This window comes from Pituophis catenifer, unplaced genomic scaffold (assembly GCF_029215685.1).
Source record: "Pituophis catenifer annectens isolate HBS135680 unplaced genomic scaffold, rPitCat1.0.hap2 SCAF_6, whole genome shotgun sequence".
NCBI lineage: Eukaryota > Metazoa > Chordata > Lepidosauria > Squamata > Colubridae > Pituophis > Pituophis catenifer.
Window position 1 is genome coordinate 94,741,294 of NW_027256886.1, and position 23,703 is coordinate 94,764,996.

Here is a 23,703-nt window from a genome sequence, read left to right on the forward strand (position 1 = left end):
CGGGACAGATTAGCAGCACACCAACTGTTTTGTTCCAAACTGTTTTGAGTGTGACACTGGGCCAAATGCAGGGGTGAAATGCTCCCAGTTCGGACTGGATCGCCCGATCCGGTAGCGATGGAGGCGGGTGGTTCGGAGAACCGGTAGCAAAAATCCCTGCCCCACCCCCCATGCCCAGCTGAGCCACACAATCATCAAAGGCTTTTTTTTTACTTTTAAAAGCATCTTTTCTACAACCTCTTCGGACGAAAAAATGCTTTTAAATGCAAAAAAAAAAGCCTCTGATGATCGCGCGGCTCAGCTGGGATCATCAAAGGCTTTTAAAAGAAAAAAACCCTTTTTTTCTTTTAAATGCCTCTGACGATCCAAGCCGAGTTGCCTGATCGTCAGAGGCATTTAAAAGAAAAAAAGTCTCTGCCGATCAGGCAACTCACCTGGGATCGCCAGAGCCTTTTGAAAGCATTTTTTTTACAACCTCTTCGCCAAAGAGGTTGTAGAAAAAATGATTTTAAAAGTTAAAAAAAAAAAATTGGCCACGCCCACCCAGTCACATTACCACCACCACCAAGCCACGCCTACAGTAGTAACAAATTTTAGATTTCACCACTGGCCAAATGTCCTTCCCCAAGAGTAAAATGGCTGTTCTGAGCAGAAATAGGATTGGGGTTTTTTTAGCACTCTGAGCTCCACAGAAAATGCTCTACACGGGAAAGCAATTTTGCACTGAAAAGGAGGCGTCCCAGGAAGTGTCAACACTCAAACGCTTCAACCAAAATGATTGACAGTCTCCTGGAGAGAATCCTAGGACTATCTCAGGGGTGAAATGCTCCCGGATTGGACCGGATCGCCCGGTCCAGTAACGATCTTGGCCGATGGTTGGGCGATCCGGTAGCGATGACAGAGCGAAGCTCCACCCACCCACCCGGGTGTCATTACTTCCTGGTTTTAACCAGGAAGTAGCGTGTTTTTTACCTTCTGCGCATGCGCAGTTCTGCATGTGCATGTGATGTGCGCTTCTGAACAGGTAAGGAAGGTAAGTAGATTTCACCCCTGGACTATCTCCTTGCCAAGGGACAGAAAAGGATGCTAAGCGGCCCTGGAAGGGGTATCTCGCCCCTCAATGCACAGAGCTGAAGGCCGCCTGCAGCACAGAAGAAGTGGAGAAGCTGCTTACCTTGGCTTTAGCTTCCACCTGAGCTCCGTTTTGAACTAAGGACCGAACCACTTCTGACTGGCCAGCTCTGGCAGCCATATGCAGGGCTGTCTCTCCCCTCTGTCAGTGGAAAGAGGTTAGGATGACAGAGAAAAGGAAGAAAAATAGGTTACTAGCAACAACAGAGTTCTTTGGGATCAGAATGTGAAACCAGGACATCTTTGACCCCCGCCCAAGACTGTCTAGCCCTCACAAAGTAATTTATTTCAGGATTGATTTTTTTTTGTTAGCCCTGAAAACACACAAAGGTTTTGTTCTTTGCCAAATGAAAACATTGCTGTTTTCAAAAAGGAGAGATGTTATTGGAGGAATTAAGGCAACCTTGTGCTTAAACGACGTTTTCCACAGGATAAATCCATGGGATTGTGCCAAGCTTTGGACCTTCAGATCTGAATGCCCCCCCCCCACTCCCCATTTGATTCTCTGCCCCTGTGCTTGAGGGCTCCGAAACGCCTGTTTGTCAGCAGGCAAACTCACAGCTGGGCCAATCGAAACAGATCAATAGTAATAATAAAAAAGGCTATTAACAACCTGCGGAACTTCATGCACTTCGACCAAAGGATGGGTCACTAGGGAAATGGCAAGGACAGCAAGAAACTGAAAAGGGGAAGCTGAATGTTTGGAGCCATAGTTTGCCACAGTTAAAAGCCAAATCCTGCCCATAGCACAGATTGTGCTGTGCCTGTTCTCTGTGGCTGGGGCTCACTTCTCACGGCACTGAGCCTAGCGAAGAATGGCCTGTGGCCGACCGTAGCAAAACAAAAACAAAAGCAGATCTTCTCTGGCTTTGGGAGAACAAATCCGCTCCAAACCACCCTGGTTTTTAAAGCTTCTCTTCCTCCTTTGGGAATTGAAAGGCACTCAAGTTTGATTGGGATCAGCTCCATGGACAGGGTTGCCTTAAAATGATGTTCAAGGAAGGGAGACACAGACTAGAGATTATCATGTACAAATCTTCTCCCCGTGGCACAAATCAGGATAAAAAGAAAATTTGGCTAAGATTTAGAGAGAGAAATGCTGCAGGACCCATCCCTTCGTAGCCCAGGAGACAAGAGTGGAAAGAAATAAAGTCTTCACTTCATGGATATGTCAGAGAGTGATTAATTCTGGTCAAAAATGTCACTGCTTGGTGATGGCTGCCTACGCGAAATGTCAATGTTTGGAAACTTTACAGAGAACTGATTGGCATGTGCTGTCCCATTTCTGTCTTTTTCAGTACCCCTGAAAGCTTAGAGCCTGGTCAATAGGTACAGGAGATCTCTCCTTGGGGGGAGGCGGGGGGCAACTGTGAAGATCAGGGATGAACCATCTCAACAGGGGTGCTGCGGGTAGAACAATGAAGACAAGAAAGGTCCCATGGAAAGGACTTCTCTCTTCTGAAATCCAGCTGGGAGAACTCCAAAGACAGTGCGAGTGCCTGCCAGTTGAGTTGGTTAGCAGAAAAACCAACAATTGGAGGTTCAGAATTGTGGTTCCAGACAAGGTCATTATCTCTGCCTAGAGAAATGGCCCAGCCAAGGGAGATAAAGAGGAGGCGGAGGAGACCACCGGGCTGCCCAGTAATGAAAGGTCCACCCTGGTACTTACCACATTGGTTGTGTTGGGAGAAGCTCCGTGGTGCATCAGCTGTGAAACAATATTTACATGTCCCATGAAGGCAGCCACATGGATCGGAGTCAAACCCGACTAGGAAATGGGGAGAGAGAAGAAAAGAATCATTCCTGGGCTGGCATAATATAAGCAAAACCTTATTAGAGCACCCCGAGAAGTGAATGCTTAGGGGCCCAGGCTGCTGAACTATCTAGGACAGGGGTCTCCAACCTTGGCAACTTTAAGACTTGTGGACTTCAACTCCCAGCAAAGCTGGCTGAGGAATTCTGGGAGTTGAAGTCCACAAGTCTTAAAGTTGCCAAGGTTGGAGACCCCTGGTCCGGGACACCTGATAGTTGGTGGCTGCAAAAATATGCACAGCTAGCTGTTGCCAATATTATAAGGACATCATGTGGCAAGTTCAGTTTGACGCTACGGGCACATTCTGCGCATCTACATAGGTTTGGAAGAAATCTTCCATTGCACTCTGTACGCATAGATTGCAAAACCCCAGCACTCCAGAAGGTGTATTTTCTCTAGTTCAGAGCAGGTTGAGTGCAGAAAGGCAGAAACCGGACGTCGGAAAGGGCCACATCAGCAGATCAAATTCAAGCATTCAGGCAAGAGCAAACTTGTGTGTTCACATGCATCACAGAGAATACAATATTCCACTTCACCTACGTGGGAATGAGATTTTGCTTTTCTATTTTGGTTTGATGGCAGTAAAAGCTATCTTAAAAATTCATGGTGAAAATTGAGCTAATTCTTTTATGCAGCTCAAAATGTTATATCTCCATTGACGGTCATTACCTTATTTATTTATTTATTTATTTATTTATTTATTTATTTATTTATTTATTTATTTATTTGTTCGATTTATATGCCGCCCTTTTCCGGAGACTCAGGGCGGCTTACAACGCGTTAAGCAATAGCCTTCATACTTTTGTATATACCTGCTTAGTAGGGCTTTAGGCCCCCCCCTAAGAGGTGTTCTTTTTATACAAAGTCAACTTATTGCCCCTAAGACCAGGAGGACAAGGCCTTTTCTGGGTCAACTTTGGATACAGCTCTGCTCAGTAATTGATGAACGCAAAAATTTTGGTGAAGGACTTTTTCTTAAAATTAGGAAACAGAAATATTAATCAAGGCAATAGAAGACGGTGATCGTGTTTACTAAGAATCCCTTTTGGCATTCAGAGCTCTTGTGCACCAAGGCTGAAGTGTGGCTTATTTAACTAAACCCGGCCGTAGCTACAAAGATGCCTTACCTCCGTGACAGCTTGAATAGAGGCTCCGTGTTTCAGCAGAAGTTCCATCACTTTAATTCGGTTCTTTTTGCAGGCAATGTGGAGAGGCGTAAAACCATTCTGAAAATTTTGGAAACCATTAAAAAAAAACTCCCCAAAAGTATTGTTTGCAAAATCTACCTATCCCCTTTGACACTCTGTGATCGCTAAGCCTTACTTTTTATGATTTGTTTGTTTCTATTTCTCCAGGAGTTCAAGGCAGTTTGATGTGAGGATGTCCATTTTATCCCCACACAAAGGTGAGGTAGGTTGGGCTGGGAGAGAGGGATGGGACTCTGAAAAATCTTTCCTCCCCCCGGAAGCTCCCATGATGGAAGTGAGTTTGAAATGGCGTCTCTCGCTCCTAGTCCAACCCCTTCAGTAAACATCATTTATAGTGTCATATAAGCTGGTAAAAATAGTTCATTGTCCTTGCCAGAATGCTAATGATAAACGTGGCTCAAAGAAAAGAAATGGATGTATAGTTTAGCACACAACTGCATTAGTGCAACTGCAACACGATTTTTTTTTAAAAAGAATTTCCTAACTATCAAAGATCCATATATTTCTGCTCACAGCATTTGCTTAGATGTTGACGATAAATTTTTAAACTAGTCGAAGTAGCATCAGCCGCTTATTGTAAAAGCAACCGACAGAACTGGGTCTCACCTGGGAAGCAAAATACTTCAGCTACCTTCTCAACTGGAGGAAAAAATCAGATACTTTCAGGGTCATTGCCTAGTCTAGCTGAATGAAAAATCTCTTGTTGTCCCCATCACCACCAATACCATCATCATCATCATCATCATCAGGAAATCTTCTGATTGCACATGCCAAGGGTCTCTCTTTCTGCTAAGGGCTACTTTTCTACATGCCATCTGGAGCTAGCTGGTCCACGAGAGAGGAGGTCTTGGTGACCGACCCCTCTCTTCCACTGCCTTCGGGTAGGAGGTTAAAACCTTCCGGTTCAAAATTTATCAATTTATGAACTATAAGGGCTTGTCTTCCTTGAAAAAGTCCCTAGCTAATTATGATTTTGAGATCATTTAGGATTAGGTATGCTTAATTTTAGTATGTTATTCCTCTTGTATAATGAGTGTTTTATTATCATTAGAACTTTATTGAAGGAAACTGGATAATATTTTTTTTAAATAAGTAAATTAATATGGATGTATACTTTTTTGCTATTGTTTTAGGACACCCCCTGATAGTCTGGTGTTCCTGGAGTCACAATAGCTTTCTTGCAGCCATAAACTCTGTATTTTTTTTTTCCCATTCTGTGAATCAGCTTGTTCCAATCCTGGCCATCATTTTTTCTACTTGGCCCTGAGGAGATGACACTTTTAATTAGAATTCAATGTTGCATTGAAGTTTGGTGCAGGCTGGACTAGGAGGATCAAAGGTAAGGCAGCTGCAGAAGCATTTGTGCTCCCTGCTCAGCAGGCCGTTTCTGGAGACTGCAGAGGCCCAGGTGTCCCACTCCGCCTGCTCAGAGGGGGAAAGGTACGCCTTCTGCAGCCCACCTGAAGCGTGACTGAGCATGGATCGTGGCCAATCGCAAGATCACAATCAGCTCCCAGGGAACGGGGTTCAAGGGAGCTCCTCTAGTTACAGAAGGCTGAGATTGCTTAGAGTAAAAAAACCAGAATTGTTAAAACTGTTTTAAGGCTTTTGTTTAAAAAAACAACAGTGGGGTTATTCATAGATTTCTTTCTCCAGCTAGAGAGATTTCTCAGAATGATAAAAAAATGACTATGATAATCTTTTTGTATGAAGAATTATTAACATAATCACATCAGCAACAAAATGAAACCAATTCCTTCCCTCCTTCCTTCCTTCCTTCCTTCCTTCCCTCCCTCCCTCCCTCCCTCCCTCCCTTCCTTCCTTTTTAAAAACAATCACATCAGCATCAAAATGAAACCAATTCCTTCCCTTTCCTTCCTTCCTTCCTTCCTTCCTTCCTTCCTTCCTTCCCTTTCCCTCCCTCCCTTCCTTTTTTAAAACAATCACATCAACAACAACAAAATGAAACCAATTCCTTCCCTTCTTCCCTCCTTCCCTTCTAATAAATTAATAATAAATAAATAAACCCTCTAAGGAGGCCTGCAGCCACTTCTGTTGAACCCTACTGCCATTGCAATGTTTTTTCCTCCCAGCTCAGACCCAGCCTAGCTGGTAAATGGGGGTGGGGGGTGGGGGGGACATGAGAGGGACCCCAGTGTGCTCACCAGTGCTTTGGCATTAGGATTTGCCTTCTTGTCCAACAAAACCTTGGCAACCTTGTAATGGCCACAGTGAGCGGCTACATGAAGTGCGGTCAGGTAGTCGTTGGTCACATCATCCACCGGTACGTGGTGCTCAATCAGGAGCTGAACGCAGTTGAGATGGTCCCCTTGGGTCGCCATGTGCAATGGAGACAAGCCATTCTAGAAGTAGAAAGTGGGGAGCAGAGTAAGAAACCCACCTCTGGAAAAGAAAGACAAGACCAACATCTGGTTCTTGTCTAGCAGCTCAGCTGGATGGGTATTTATAGGGAGAGGCTCCAGCAAAACCTTTCAATGGGCTGTGATTCTTATCTTACGAAAGCAACACATCCATGGGAACTTCAAAGTAATCTCAGGAAAATAATATATAAAATTAATGAGTGTGCGGAATCAGATAGATTAACTAGATTGATCAATGGTAAAAAAGACTCAGAATTTTATAACAGTTGGAAAGTATGGTACGATTGGGTCCAGAAAAGGTGGGATAGAATAGATATATGATGATGTATATATATATGGTGGCAAATATGTATGTATAAAGGAATGATTTTATACTTATGGACAATGTAATCATATTATACCATGGTGGCAGGATTGTATATTTTATTTGTATATTAGTGTATAGAATATATTAATAAAAATTATATATATATATAAAAAAGGAACTTCAAAGTAATCTCAGGAAAGGGAAAAAAAATAGTTACAGTGGTAGAAGTGTTTAACCTGGAAGTCAGACCTTTTCACCAAATAAGGCCGAGGCAGGAATAGATTTCTAATCTTTTAAGAACAACCCACAGGATTGTTTTTCATCAAGTAAGAACCCTGTATTTAAATAAAGAGAAACCTATCTCATACACCCAGAAAGACCTGCATCCAAAATATCCCAGCGATGGAATGCAAACAATCTAAAGTTACTTTGCACAGATCTCTAGGTATGGATCTTTAAAAAGCCAATCTAGCGGAAATGGCAAAAATCTCAGCGTATTTGAAGGACTATACACAAGAAAGATACATATTGGAATGGAGAAGATGGATTGATTATATACAAAATAAGTATCAGACAAGAAAATATCAAATAGCTTATGAATGAATGTTAAACTTTAGAAGTACTACGTTATCTATAGTGGAGTTAAGGTTTCAGGGGGGGATTTGGTAGTTTAAGAATAGTTAGGTTAATTTAGCTTATGATTGCTAATTGAAATACCCTGTATTTTGCTCTGGGAAGTCTGGAGGGGAGGGTGGGATGGGATGGGGGGAAGGGGTGGGGTGGGGGAAAAGGGTGGGGGGAATAATGGGGGGGATTTTCTTTGTAAAACTTTTTAATAAAAAAAAAAGCCAATGGTTGCAGAAAATGCCTTCTGGATGCATCTCTCAAAGACTAAATGGAATCCTTGAATCCATCTTTGATGTATGAATAGAAGCCCTCAAGCACAGATTTGGTAGCTAATAGAGATTTCCATATGAGAGATGCTTAGAATTGCTCTTTGATATTGAGCACCTATTATGACAATCCTAGCAGGAGAGCCACAATTTAGAGTAATTTGTGAGTGAGCGGTTTGATAAGAGGGAAAATAGTCTCGTTCATATGCATTCCCATGCTTAGGATTCTGACTTACCAGGAAAAGAGGTATTCTGTATCCCTCACATCCACTTTTGTCCAAACAAGATTACTCTAAAAACTTGTTTACACAGAAAAGCATTATAGTCTGAAGCAGGGATCTCCAAGACTTGTGGACTTCAACTCCCAGAATTTCTCAGCCAGCAAACCCTGGTCTGAAGGGTTTCAAAACAGCTTCTCCTTCCTGTTGAGCTTCCTGCAAGAGCCGAAGAGGACTAACCCTGCTTAGCTTCCAAGCCTAAACTAAATTGGGCCAAGGGTGCCACCTACTGAGACAGGAGAGGAGCTTCAGAAGACTTCCTGAGACCACTTGGGGTGACCAGACAAACTGTAGAAAGCCTGGCTCTAAGGAAGCACAACTGAAGGCACCAGAAAAGGTGAAGGAGGCAAGATGTTCTCCATGACCTTTTCCTTCAAAATTGACTAGCATCTCCTTTTTCTTGTTAGCAGACATTTGCTGGTGCCAAAAGTAATGATCAGAGAAGAGCAGGTCATGGCCAAATCCATATTAGGCTGAATTCTGCTACTACAGCACATTAAGACAGTGCAAGAAATAAAAAAAGACAATTTTTGAATCAAATCCACACACTAGTCAACACAGATTAAACATATGTTTTGAAAAACAAAGAAGATGCCATTTTAGGAATTCCTTAACAAAATAACCTTACAGTTTATCTGAGCTTTTCTCGAGACCTCGGCTGAAACAAGTAGAAAATACAGCTTTAGGATTCTCCACTGGAGGAAGACCGAAGACCGAAGGCCAACACATGAAAATGAGGTGCAAACATTATAGGAGGACTTGACAAAAACTCTACCCGAACCTCCCTTTCTTCTTTGTACAATTGATGCCCAATTCTGTACCACAAGCTGCTTTGAATCCCTTCTGGCTTGAAAAGACAGACTAACATGGGAAATCAAGCCCAAATTGGGTGGATAGAATTACTTTTGGGCTGCTTGGCACCCCAAAAGTTGTATTTGGGCCTGGATAAGGCTTGGAAGCCCTGGCTCTTTGCCCAAGTTTCTGGCATCTGTTTTTGGCTCCTGTCTGGGTTTTGCTATCTGCCGTCCTTTATTTCCTTTCTCGTTCTTCTATTATTTAATATTTTTTAATGCTTTTTACTTGTGAACCTCTCAGACGTATTGAGATTTGGGTGGCATAGAAATTTAATAAATAATAACATAATTTAGGCTTCTCAAATGGTTTCCCTCATGATAGGGGGAAATGTTTATTACGAAACAGTCAAATTAATCACAGGCATTGCAGGTCAAAAGTTGACAGATGGAAGGATTGTAAAAGAATAACAGAATTGGAAGGGACCTTGGAGGTCTTCTAGTCCAACCTCCTGTTTAGGCAGGAAACCTATACCACTTCAGACAAATGGTTGTCCAATCTCTTCTTAAAAACTTCCAGTGTTGGAACATTTACAACTTCTGGAGGCAAGTTGTTCCACTGATTAATTATTCTAACTGTCAGGAAATTTCTCCTTAGTTCTAGGTTGCTTCTCTCCTAGGTTGATGAGTTTCCACCCATTGCTTCTTGTCCTACCCTCAGGTGCTTTGGAGAATAGCTTGACTCCCTCTTCTTTCTGGCAGCCCCTGAGATATTGGAACACTTCTATCATGTCTCCCCTAGTCCTTCTTTTCATCAGACTAGACATACCCAGTTCCTGCAACCATTCTTTATATGTTTTAGCCTTCAGTCCCCTAATCATCTTTGTTGCTCTTCTCTGCACTCTTTCTAGAGTCTCCACATCTTTTTTACATTGTGGTGATCAAAACTGGATGCAGTATTCCAAGTATGATCTTACCAAGGTATTATAAAGTGGTAGTAACATTTCACATGATCTTGATTCTATCCCTCTGTTTATGCAGCCTAGAACTGTGTTGGCTTTTTTGGCAGCTGCAGCACACTGTTGGGTCATATTTAAATAATTGTCTACTAGGACTCCAAGATCCTTTTCACAGTTACTACTATTAAACAAGGTACCACCTATACTATACCTGTGCATTTTGTTTTTCTTGCCTAAATGTAGAACCTTACTTTACCCCCATTGAATTTCATTTTGTTAGATAGCGCCCAATGTTCAAGTCTGTCAAGTTCCTTCTGTATCTTAAGCCTTTATCTTCTGGAGTGTTGGCTATTCCTGCCAGCTAGGTATCATCTGCAAATTTGATGAGTTCCCATCTATCCCCTCATACAAATCACTGATGAAGATGTTGAAGAGTGTTGGGCCTAAAACAGAGCCTTGGGTACCCTATTGCATACTCCCCTCCATGTAGATACAGTTCCATTGAGAACTACATGTTCTGTGGGGTTGGCCAACCAGTTATGAATCCATCTGGTGGTGATGCTGTCTAACCCACATTTTTCTATCTTATCAAGTAACTAGGTTGTGGTCTACTTTATCAAAAGACTTACTGAAGTCCAAGTAAATTATACCCACAGCATTCCTCTGGTCCATTTTATCACTTTGTCAAAGAATGCAATAAGATTTATCTGGCATGATCTGTTTTTGACAAACCCATGTTGGCTTTTGGTTATGACTTTGTTTGCCTCGAGGTGTTCGCTGATTTGTTGCTTGATTAATCTCTGGCCAAACACTGACAAAACCTGAAAATCTTGTTTGAATAAATTTTCACCTGAGACCAGAAGAAAAATATACTGAATATCTGTCATCTGTCTGTCTTACATGCTTGAAGTCCCTTAATTCTCACCTGCTCACAGGTATAGGCAGAAAAGACAGAAAGCAACATGTTTCTGTTTTAAAAACCAAGACACAGGACAGAATCTTACGGTGAACCAAGGAATTAAGGAACCTGCCATGAGTTCTACAATTGCCCCATTTCCCAACTGAAAAATGGATGCAGAAGTTCTAGCCTGAGCTACAGAGATTTTGTTATAAATAACACAAAATAATGTAGACAAAGAAGCATCCTGAGAATTCTAAAAGGCATTACCTGTCCCACCTAATTGCAAGGCTATTCCTAAAATGGAAAATAATAGAAATCATGGATTGAAGTGAATTTCCAATCATGTTACATTCAGCCAAACACTTTTCTTTACAAGTGTTTGGCTGAAACAAAAGATGGATATCGTGGGAGACTTTGGAATCTATGATTCCTCAAATCCTGAGCTCCACAACATTACCTTCGTTTTGGAAAGAAGAGGGGCTCCGCGGTCGAGCAGCATCCGCACCACTTGTTCGTGGCCGCTTCGGGCTCCACAATGCAGAGGCGTCAGGCCATCCTGAAGGATATAAAGTTACAGCACTTTTGGGGGAAAACCAACAAAAACGAACAAGTGGCACAGTGGTTAGAATTCAGTACTGCAGGCTACTTCTACTGACTGCCGGCTGCCTACAATTTGGCAGTTCAAATCTCACCAGGCTCAAGGTTGACTCAGCCTTCCGTCCTTCCGAGGTGGGTAAAATGAGGACCCAGATTGTTGGGGGCAAGAGGCTGATTCTGTAAACCGTTTAGAGAGGGCTGTCAAGCACTGTGAAGCGGTATATAAGTCTAAGGGCTATTGCTATTAATGCCTGCAGAGTAGTGTCCAGGAAGAAATCTACATCTTAATTAAAATTTTTTACTCATTAAAACAGAATCAAGAAGTCACATTTGCCAATATCAAAGCATAATGGTTCAATAAATATTTATTCTGGCTTATGCATAAAAGAAATAGTTCACTGTAGCTTCCTCTCCCAGATGAAGTTCTTCTTGGTCTTTCCCAAGTCCAATCTTATAAGTAGTTACTTCAAACCCCACCATAACAAACCCCAACTTTCTCTAAACACATTTCTGAACAAGGCATTCCCAGGAAAAACCTTGGAGAACAATTTTATGAAACACAAAGAACAGATCCCATGCAAAATTCTTCATCTGATGGACTCACTCAACCTCACATGCTCTTCTTACCAGGAGGGACTTTTTCTCCATCACCCAATAATGAAAATTTTGGGGTAGGATGAATGCTTTTCCTCCCTAACCACAGTCCTACCCTCAAACCCCTAGTTTTTACACACTGGGAAAGATCCTGCAGGTGCCTCATTTAGATGATGCAACTCTATGCATCTTGTCATAGAATCCTCAGGAATTGCAAATGGTGAAAGGATAATGTTTGTTGTATACCGTTCTGACCCAGCCTTAGCAGACACAAGAAACAGACTCCTGGTCACAAAAATCCCCTCTTTATTTACCTCTTGTGAATTAATGGCATTCACATATTCCAGGCAATAGTCCTTCAAGGAGTTCACTGCAGTAACAGACCTTATCAGTTCCTTGCGATAATTGCAAGGCCGTGAGCTCCCAGCCAAAAGGCTGCAAATTAAGCTCTGGCAAGCAATCTTTGTGGCACGAAACACCATGAGCAAAATCTTCAGAAATATGAACTGTCTCCTATGACAACCACTACCCCTTTCCTTCTATTTATTCCCCAGCCAGGGAGGGGCCAATCTGTGTCCCTGTTTGCTTTGCTTCCTGAGTCGACTCCTTGTCCTCCATTGTTCCCCGCCCCTAACTGCTCTGCACATACGTGCATCTGGAACAGGCCACAGCTGTTCTTCCTCCTCACTCATATCAGCCTCCAAAGGCAGCTGCCTCTCCAGTGGCTGGGAAATGTTGGACATCCCTGGCTCTATCTCTATGTCCGATGTTGAGCATCCATCAGAACCTTCCCCAGACTCCAGAACTGGCCCAAGTTCCTCCTCAACCTCCTCATTGTCCGAGTCTGTCGCCAGCTCCTCTGGCAGCTGGTGGGCCACAACATATACTCTCATCTATGAGTTAATGAGAAACAACCAAGAATATTCTATTTTTGGAAAGGTAAATCATTCCAAGCTGTTCAAGCCCAATCCCTGAATTTCTGAGTTTGACAACACTTCTCCCCAGTTCTTTTGCTTCCGGAACTCATGGGATTCATGAAGCGGTCATCATTTCAAAAACTACCTCAAAAACCTCCCAAATTCACAAAACCACAACTTAGTGAGCTTCACACTCCAGGATCTTCAAGCTCCAGGAAGGTCCTGCTTTCTCCTATTTAACTGACATTTATTTGGATTTTTTGCTCCTTGGCACTTCTCACAATGTTCCTCCAGGACAGTGTGTCAGCTAATGTCACTTTCTTTAAGATGGCTGAGGCAGTTTGTGACAGGCCAAGCACTTACACTGCTTTACTTCACAGCTGAGGCATATTTTACCCGTAGCCTTGGTCTATGAGACTGAGCCCTCGTGATTTCCCATTGTATCATTCAGTGGCTGCACAACACATCAAGCCCACAACTCTCCTAAGCTCCATTTAAACCTGGAAGTGCCACAGAGTCAAAATCCCGAGAAGGAAAGCAGGACTGAGTAGCTTCCTCAGGCCTTTAGATGACTTTCTTGTTCTTTGGTTCCTCCAGGTGTTTGTTTACTGGGAGCTCAGATGCTCCAGGTAACAGTAACAGTAACAGAGTTGGAAGGGATCTTGGAGGTCATCTAGTCCAACCCCCTGCTCACACAGGAGACCTGTACTAGAGATTTGAACCACCAAACTGCTGACCTTTCTGATTGACAAGCTCAGTGTCTTAGCCACTGAGCCACTTAGTGAATGTGAATGTGAGTGGTTTATACCTTTGCTTTAGTCACCAGGTTAAAATATAACAACATTCACATGACCAAAGCTAACCAAATACCACAACTGCAGGAAACAGAATCAGCTGGCAGCCTGACTTCTACCCAAAAGCACTTGCAACTCATCCTTCCCAAGTGCCCTTCAGAAAAACTAGATCTAAACCATTTCATGTCATTTCAGTGTTTTGCTTGTATGCCACTCACTCCTATAGGTGCTTTCTGGAACGAGGTGACCTCATCTCTGTTCTTAAGTGGGGGGCACTACAGCTTGCATTTGTGGCCCCAGATGGCAATATTCCCTAGGATATGGGCCTCATGGAAGGGCAGACACCGCCTGGAAAAAAACAATCTCCAGAGCCACACTGGACAAATCAAAGCAATTCCAGCTAATTTGGGACTTTGTGCTTTGCTTGTTCCTCCCACAAAAGGAGGGGAGATGAGGATAAATGCGTGGGCAGAAGAGCTATTCATAAGCCAATTTATTAAGACAAGATACGATCACCTGAACACCATCTCAAAGAGGTTCAAAACCAGACAAATAAACACCAGAAAAAATATAAGGACCCATCAGTACAATAATGAAGAGAAAATGACATTCCGGAATGCCAGCAAGCTTAGCGCCATAAACAAGATCTATACAACATGTTATTTAGCTGTCACATCACCTCTTTTACTTATTTAAGCTACATCAATCACTTCTTTTCCACGCATTTTTGGGAAGTGCTTTCAAAGCAGCTTTGATGATTCCTTGAGTGCACAGTGTGCTCCATTAAACACGCTGATATGCTGGGGAGCATCTTTTAGGCAGGGAAAAAGTGGTGTTATTGCTTTAGTCATTGAGATCACATCTAGTGAGGGCAATCTTATTTATTGTTAAGATCCTGTTGTATCTCAAATGCCAAAGTGTGAGATTCTCAGGAAGCTGCTCCCAAAGAAAAAGAGGGGAATAAATCTACATGGAGCCCAGGGCCCATCTAGGGAAACCTCCCGCAGAGTCACAGGAGCAATAGAACTTAGACTTATATACCACTTCACAATGCTTTGCAGCCCTCTCTAAGCAGTTTACAGAGTCAGCCTCTTGCCCCCAACAATCTGGCTCCTCATTTTACCAACCTCGGAAGGATGGAAGGCTGAGTCAACCTTGAGCCAGTGAGAATTGAACTGCCAAATTGTAGGCAGCCAGCAGGCAGCAGAAGTAGCCTGCACTACTGCACTATAACCACTGCACCACCAGAGCTCTGAATAATCATTATTCATTATTCCAATGAATAATGGAAGCACAGAACCAGAAGTCCTGCAGACAATGCACAGCCGGTAAAAGTTGCTCTCATAAGATATTTTATTTATTTATTTATTTATTTTAATTTGATTTATATGCCGCCCTTCTCCGGAGACTCAGGGCGGCTTACAGTGCATTAAGCAATAGATATAGCAAAGGCTCCCAGCAGACATCTGTGGGACCTCCATCTAAATACTATGTCCCTTTCAGGGCCAATTGCAAGGGAGCTATGGAGCTTACGTCCTGCTAGTAAACTCCCCCTGGCCCAAAGTTGTAGGAGGACTGGAAGACCCATTCAAAGTCTCCTGCAAGGGAAGGAAGCCTATCAGTGATGAAATTTACATTTTTTTTACTACCAGTTCTGTGGGCGTGTCTTGGTGGGCGTGGTGTGGCTTGGTGGGCGTGGCTTGGTGGGCGTGGCAGGGAAAGGATACTGCAAAATCCCCATTCCCTCCCCACTCCTGGGGGAAGGATATTGCAAAAACTCCATTCCCACCCCACTCTGGGGCCAGCCAGAGGTGGTATTTGCCGGTTTTCCAAACTACTCAAAATTTCCGCTACCAGTTCTCCAGAACCTGTCAGAACCTGCTGGATTTCACCCCTGAAGCCCATCCTCCACAGGTGGCCACAGTGGTATCCAACCCTAGGTGGTTCAAATGGATGCAACTTCCTCGCTGACCAGCTCACCCTCATTTTTTCCCTGAAATCTCTGTCCTTCTTAGATCTTGCTCTGCCTGGGGCAGTGAAAGAGATCTGCCCTCATTTGGCGTGCAGTGTGGTTGGGTGAATGCTGAGAAGGTGAATGCTTTGATGTGGATTTTGTGCGTGTGTGTGTGTGGTTTTTAATCGGCTCAATATATGTAAACCAGCAAGAGTCAATGGTGTAGAAACACTGCACTAACAATGAGGCCTGGAGCCGAAGATGGCAGAATTGACTAGATTATCCAGGACTGTTTTGCAATACAGAGTCATAAAGCAACAGTGGTCACTCTTACCCTTGTTTTGGCATCAATTTTGGCTCCTCTGTCAAGTAACAGCTTTACCATGTTGGTGTTCCCTCTTTTGGATGCTACATGGAGGGGAGTGATGTCATTCTGCAGGGGGGAAAAGAAACAGCCTTTGCATTTTGCACCTGGGTGGAATCTCTTTCCCACACTGTGACTTTCAAGATGCTCATTCTTGTACCATTTTAAATGGCCTCCTCCCTTCCTGGAGGACCTCTGAGGAAGTGGGGGAGAGGAAAAATCTCTCTTCTGCAGGGATTTCAAGCATGGGCAGCAGAGGTCCCTGGCCAGTTTCTGTTTTCCTGCCTTCTCCTTTCCTGCCCCTTCTAATCAGCATAGGAAGAGCCATCAGCAACCACAGCTGGTAGGAAGGTGTCTCATGGCCTGCACACCTAGCCTCAGGGGCAGTTCTTCCACGGTATGAGAAACCCCTGGGCCCAATACCAGATGGCTCTATTTTCACTATAGCCTTGGCACTGCCCCGAGTGCTGAGCTGGCACCATTGCGATAGGGGCTCAGCCAGAAAGGTCTCTTGGTGATTCAGGGCATCATGCTACACAGTAGTGGCCAAAATTGTGGACACCTTTTGGGAAAAGTGTATTTTCTAAAACTAGCTAATAACACCACTTTTTTTTTTTGAGTAGTACCATAAAATTATATATCAATGGAAAGATAATTTAATCAAGAATGTAATGCAATAACCTTTATGAAGGATTTGCTACTAGAATAGCAGTTACAGTATAAAGAAGAAAAGTGAAACACGTAGAAAAAACGAGATATACAAAAATTATCACCATGTCAGTTAATCCTTAGTTGGGTAACCTTTAGCATGAATGATGGCCTTACAATGTCTTCCCATGGAGTGAACCAAGTCTTTTAGTTCTGCAGCTGTTATAATGTGAAACCAAGATTGAATGTTGGCTTCTATTAACTGGGTTTTATTGCTGGGTCGCTTCTGACTAACATGTTTCTTTCATCGGCTCCATCGATTTTCCATTGGATTAAGGTCTGGGTTATTCCCAGGCCATTCCAGCAGTGGAATAGGATTATCTTGAAACTCCCCCCCCAAAAAAAGTGGTGTTATTAGCCATCAGACCTCAAAAATACACTTTTCTCAAAAGGTTTCCACAATTTTGGCCACTACTGTATACATGTATGTATGTATGTATGTATGTATGTATGTATGTATTTCTCTTTAGCCAGGTTCTTCCTACGTAAACCAAGATTTTTATGCAGCCCTAGTTCAGGGAAATCACAATCCACTAGTTCCTAGGCTTTTTTCAGGCAGCCAGCAAGCACCCTGCTGCCCATTGGGAGACTAAGGAGTTTGCTTGCTGGCTGCCTGAAAAAAGCCTAGAAACGAGTGGATTGTGATTTCACGGAACTAGGGCTGCATAAAAATCTTGGTTTACGTAGGAAGAACCTGGCTAAAGAGAAATACACATAAAGGCCTACGAAAAGAAAACATATATACATACATACATACATACATACATACATACATACATACATACATATTTAAAAAGTATAATATATCTTGGGAAGCTGCAAAAAACTTCCTGGAAGGCAGCAGCAGCAGCAAAGCACATCTATCACACCGCCAAGAAAGCATTAATTGCCAGAGGTTAAGCTGGACCCGAGGACATCTCTGCCTCCTAAACCAATACAGGGCCTCTTTCCATGTTCCTATCATTAGCCAAAGCCTCATTCTGGCTGAGAAGAGCGATAGGGAGAATAGGAGAGGACTGGACTCTTTTCCAAGGAAGTGTCTTTCCTTCCCCTGGAATGAAACTGGCTCCCTGCTTGTAGCATGATCGTCTTCTTAAACTATCTTAACTGCTCTTCTTGTGCTGACTCACTTCGGTGAAGTTGTCCTTGGAGATGAATCCCAAAAAAAGACTCATCCTTAAAGGGGAAGAAAAATAGACCAAAAGCTCAACTGCCATCCAAACAGAACCATTAATCCTGCAGAAGAAACCTTCTGTCAGCACTAGAGTAAATGCAGCTTGAAGTCAGACCTCGAAGCCTGACACCTTCACTTCTTCTTCCATGCATATCAGGAGGAGTGACTTCCACACCGTTGGCCAGAGAGCCCCATGATTGTGCCCGGGGGGGGGGAGTGTCTCCAAGAGCCAGATTACAAGGAACCTGATTCCTTTCCCCCCCCCCTTAATCAGCTCCACCAAGCAATCGAGGAGGGGATTGGAACAAAGTTTTGAAACTGAACCTCCAGATTTGAAAAACCCTTCTTTACCTTTCTTGGAAATGTTCCTACATGTTACAGCAGGAGTGTCAAACTCGATTTCATTGAGGGCCGCATCAGGGCTGTGTTTGACCTTGGGGGGCCAGGGTGGAGGGGTCAGGGTGGGCATGGCCAGCTCAATGTCATTCCTGTTGGGGGCGCCTATGGCGGCCGAGCACTTTGCCAGTGAAAGTGGGCTCCCAAGCTCGATTTTTGGCTGCCACGGCCTCCTGCAACCCTCTGCCGGTGAAAATGGAGCTCGGGAGGGCCGCAATGCGGCCCTCCCGAGCTCCGTTTTCACCGGCAGAGGGTTGCAGGAGGCCGTGGCAGCCAAAAATCGAGCTCGGGAGCCCACTTTCACCAGCAAAAGCACCACGGGCCGGTCCTTTGCTGTTTCCAGGGTGGCCCCGCCGGCCAGATCTAAGTACCCCACGGGCCGGGTCTGCCCCCCGGGCCTTGAGTTTGACACCCAACAAACATCAAATCAGCCTCCGACCTCTGCCCTAAACAAGGCCCTGAAGCATTTCTGCTCACAATTTCTACTAAAAAGAGATGATGGGGGTTGTAGTCGAAAAGCTGAAAAGGTTCTGGGTCAAGGGAGTAGCCCTAAACAGAATACATAGATGGTTTGTTTTTTTTTAATGGATTGTGACATACCCTGGCAGTAAAGTCCACAGCTGCCCCACGGTTTAATAGAAGCGTAGCTACGTTGATGTTCCCGTAATGAGCAGCTATGTGTAAAGGGGTGAAGCCACTCTGAAAGATAAAGAAAAACAACCACAACATACACAGCAAAAGATCAATTATTGTTATTATTATTTTTTTCAAATGTCTTCCAGGAGCTCCTATAATGCATGTTCCCCAAATAAGGGTGGGCGTTCTAATTTTCACCACTGTTTCGCTTAATGGTCCGTTTGCGGATGGGGAGGTTGGGAGAGCTCAGAAGGAAATATGTTACTCATATTTTGAGAGAGGAAGAGCAGAAAAACGTATTTGGCTATTTCAAAAGGAAACTCCCAAAAATGCTACTAATTCAAGGCAAATGATGCCTACCATTTAGTTTGTTAAGTCCAATGTCTTTTTGGAAATATCTATCTGGGATGAATATTTCAGCATCCTCGCCAGTTAAATATTTTAAAATTTCCCTGCTGAAGTTCAGAAAAAAATCCCCTAAAGTAATTGCTGGCTATTTTTACTATCCAGAGATTGAAGACAGGTACTAATTGAAACAACACCAGAGTCTATTTTAAAAGAAATTAATAAGAGGTCGTTTTTTAAAAAAATATTCTATATAAGATGAAGTCTCCCACTGTGAGCAATCAGGCTGGGATTAATCTTACAATTTCATTAGGAAATATCCATCCAAACAAAGATGTTCAGTGAGTCCCTCTGATATTTGAGCGATTTGTTTGTTTGTTTTTAAGTTCCCCTGTTTTGACAAATGCTAAAACATGCAGCCATTCCGTCCATTCCCACCACGAGTGAAAATTTCGTCGGGAACCCATCCGCTTCCGAAATGGTCCACAAGCCTGGTTAGCCATGCTCCCTCTGCCTCCAGCTCAGACATTTCTGAGTCCCTGGGAAAAATCCGTCCCTTCTGGTGGATGCCGACAACCAAGTGTCATGCAGGAGCCAGTCCCGGGTGCAGAAGTGGCCAGAGATGTCTGCAGCTGTGCACGGAGCGGATAAAGTCTCGGCCCAGCAATGGAGACCCGGCCGGACCCCGTCTTCTGGCTCTGGGGTGGGGGAGGGGGAAATCATGACTTCCACTGAAGCTCTCTCAAGGGGGATTTTTTTAAGCACGGGACTCAGCTGCAGAAAACCCTGCCCCTCCACTACATTCCCCGTCACCCCAATGACCCCCACCCCACCCCCATCAGCACATGCCACCCTCGGTTCAGTCGGAAGCCGCTCTCTACTCCTCTAAAAGGCAGCGCAGAGAAGAAGAGAAGGAAGAAAAGAAGCAGCAGCTCTGAGTGGTAGAAGAAGAGCGATGATGCACAGAGAGACTCAAAGTTGAAACACAGAGAAGACTTTATATAGATTATAGAGATATACCTCGGTTGTTCTATTCACCATCATCTAGGTTAACACATTGGGAAGCAAAGGAAAGGGGGAAAAATGAATGGTTAGTTCTCCAACGGCCATAATGGGGCAGAAAGCTTTGTGAAGGCCAGATGAGGATAAAATAAAATAACAAACAAGCACAGAAGGGAAGCAGGGCTGACCGGCAGAAACACAAATGGTTAAACAATGTAAGTAAATACCCCTTGGGAGAAATCAAATACCACACCACCACCACCGCTTTCTCTCCTCCTCTGTCCCATGACAGCCTTCAAGTTCTAGACTTCTTGATTTTGAGTCCTGCCAGTTTCTCACACAACAAGAAAGGAGTCACTTCCATGGGCTGGAAGCTGTGCCAGGCTTCGTTCATGTGTCCTGGGCCCCATCTGAGGCAAGCCAGGCCAGAGCCATTTTGGGAAGGAACATCAGGCACTTCAAGGGTTTCTCGGGCATCTTAAAGGCCCCTATTTTGCCCTAGCAATTGATCTATCCCTTCGAAACTAAACAGGACTAACCAGTCCTTGGTTCATGGGCTATGGGGTCACACAGGTAGCCCCTGGAATGGACCTTTTGCTCTCCTGCACCAGAGTGACAGTGGGCTCAGTAAAGTAAACTCAAGACTGAAATAGCCCCTTGGTGGACCTCAAATGCTTCAAATAGAGAAGGACCTCTCACCATCAGTTGCATGTTGCAGGTTTCCTTCAACGATTTGGAGATACAGATACAAAGCATGCGCTTATAAATCAAAAGTCCACCAGTTCTGGAGCAGCAGCCAACTTAACCAGCCTCCTGGTGTTGCTGTCCCAAAGATGCTTTTCTAAAAGGCAACTGGACTTTCTTGGTTTCCTTTTCTTGAAAACATTCTGCTTCTCATGGAAAAGCACCTTTGGGACAACCATGACCTGGATGACCAAGAATCTCCATAGACCCCCCGGTGCTGCTGTTTCTACATTTGCAATAACTGGTAGAGTCAAACTATAATGGGTTGGCTAAAATTGGTTTGTGCATTCAAATTCAACGTTAAATTCAACTTGAAAAAAATGCTTCAATTAAGCCACGGCAAAGGACATAGATGTCTTACATAATCAAAACGCCTGTCTAGGAGCAGCAGAGGAAGAGCACACATCAATCAATGTCCTTTTGAAGAAAAAAAAATGTTGCATAACTAACCTTGGACTCCACATCGGCATTGTGATCGTTCTGCAGTAGCAAAGCAGCCGCCTTGGTGTCATCCTTGCGTGCAGCGATGTGGAGCGCAGGAAGCCGGACTTTGCCCTTCGTGTCATTTTCGAGCAACAAGGAGACCACCTGGTCGTGACCCTGCTGGAGAGCCACAGCCAACGGGGTGAAGCCATCCTACCAAAGGAACAAGGCGCAGCCATCAGCAGACGCTACAACATCAGTCACAGATGGTCACTGAATTTTTTTCTTTAAAGTAAATTCAGCAAAGAAGCACGTTTAGCAATATATACCAATGGATGTTTCTGCAACATCTCTTTTGTCGGCGTTTCAATACAAGGAAGAGAAAATCTGGAAATTACTTTTCTGAAGAGAACTATACACAAAGTTCTCGTTGCCCTTATTTTATATTTCCCTGTTAAAAAATGGGTTATGGTGCCTTCTTCACAAAACTGAAGGGATTTTACAATCACCAATAACTGTCTCATAAATGTAAAAGAGGGTATCATATAATGAGCTGAAGCGATAGCTGAAGGCACAATATCTTTCAGCAAAAGTGGAACGTCAAGATTAGGACATTAAGTGGGTGACCAAGTCAGTAAGGTATTGGGGGTTGCCAGACAACTGGATGGGAAGTGAAATGTGTAGACTTGAGAACTGCTGTTTGGTTTCTTGCAAACCTCTCTTGATGCATCTGCAGCACCTGTGATTTCTTGGCCAAGAGCCACCTGTCTACAGATGGCAGGTGAGGAGTTCTGCTCCCAGAACAGGGCAAACTTCTACTTAAATTCACAGAAACTGAATTCAATCAATATGATGAACCCCACATTGCGCATAATCATTTCCTCCTTTTGGTCCTGAATGGAGTAACAGCAGATGTTCACTGCATAAAAAGTTGAAGGAATTCATGCTGGAGAAAGTGGCAACAAGTGTGGCACAGAGCATCCTTCCCTGCCTCGGGTCTTCCGTTGGGCAGAGATTTTAAATTTCCTGAATTCCTGAAAAGAATCTGGATATTTGGAAGTGTGTGAATGTGAGCCCTTCTTCCCTGTCACAAAGCCTGGATTCCTTTTAACTTGTTTGCCAAGCCACCTTTGATCGGATTCATATAATACAACAGAAGAAAACCAAACAGTCCATGTTATGTTTTTGCATGTTAATGCATGGACTCAGGAAAATAAGCATTCATCAGAACTACAGTTTGGGTCTCTAGGCATTTAATTTACACTCTGAAACATGAGGAAGGTGTCCACCTGGTCCTGTTTACAATCAGTAGCTATGGATGGAAAAACATGTTGCCCAGTAACATCAACAACACTGACTGAAATGACTCATAGCAGTTACAATTAAAATCCTTTGGCCTGGATTTTATTGACTTTCCAGGCTTTGCTGGCTGAGGAACTCTGGGAGTTGAAGTCCACAAGTCTTAAAGTTGTCAAGGTTGGAGACCCAGATCTAGAAGGCTTAGGTTTTGAGGTGATCTCTCATCCAAGAACTTCCTGGATCTGACCCAGCTTATGTTCTTTGAGATCAACCAAAGTTGGGTTGAAGGCTGTTGAATGCTATAAAAACAATGTGCAAAAGTTAGATTGTGTGGGTACCAGCCACCTATGGGCCCTTTTTATTTTTATTTTTTAAGAACAGCTCTTGGGATAGTACTTACAAGGCAAATCTGACCTTGGCTCACCCCTAATCATCTTCATTTATTTTATATAACATGATCATACAATATATTTAATATTTTGACAAAGTTTATATATATATGAGCATTTACCTCAGTAGCGAGGCTCTGACTAGCTCCATTATCAAGAAGAAACTTAACCACTTCCAAGTGATTTTCTTGGGCTGCCATGTACAGTGGTGTGAAGCCATTCTAGGGGGGAAAAACAGGAAAAAACACTGAAAACTTTCAGAATCCCACATATCTTGGAAGCACAGGGTTGTAGAAGGCTGAAGCGGGTAGTGGGAGTTGCGCGCACATGCACAGTGGAGCTGAACTGGGGTGATGGCTCATGTGCCCACAGAGAGGGTGCTGTGTGCCATCTTTGATATGTGTGCCATAGGTTTGCCCTCATGGGTTTAGACTCTTGCAAATGGCCAGCTTTTATTCTAGAGATGGGCATAGCTCGCCATGCTATGCCCATGGATGAAACATTCAGAAGGAAATCATGGGCTAAGTACTTCCGTTACATACTTCTGTGATATGTCACCAGTAAAAATGGAGGGGAATGAGTACTATGAGATCACAACTCCCTCCCCTCAGCCTGGATGCTCCCATCTGGCACGACAATTGTGTTTGCAGCCTCTTCCTTAGAAGAGAAGGAAAGAGGAAATGCTAAGAAGGACAGACATTCAAC

The 23,703-nt window shown here is 43.7% G+C and overlaps 1 protein-coding gene across 1 annotated transcript in view; it reads right to left on the minus strand.

Moving 5' to 3' along the window:
- Window positions 1-23,703, minus strand: part of ANK3 (ankyrin 3) — a 181,742-nt gene that overhangs the window by 90,780 nt on the left and 67,259 nt on the right. Inside the window, exons 5-13 of the mRNA XM_070944945.1 lie at window positions 23,121-23,219; window positions 21,338-21,523; window positions 18,761-18,859; window positions 15,853-15,951; window positions 11,120-11,218; window positions 6,318-6,515; window positions 4,072-4,170; window positions 2,801-2,899; window positions 1,175-1,273 (exon numbers count right to left, since the gene is read on the minus strand). Coding sequence (XP_070801046.1) covers window positions 1,175-1,273; window positions 2,801-2,899; window positions 4,072-4,170; window positions 6,318-6,515; window positions 11,120-11,218; window positions 15,853-15,951; window positions 18,761-18,859; window positions 21,338-21,523; window positions 23,121-23,219 — 1,077 coding nt within the window. The remainder of the gene's footprint in view (window positions 1-1,174; window positions 1,274-2,800; window positions 2,900-4,071; window positions 4,171-6,317; window positions 6,516-11,119; window positions 11,219-15,852; window positions 15,952-18,760; window positions 18,860-21,337; window positions 21,524-23,120; window positions 23,220-23,703) is intronic.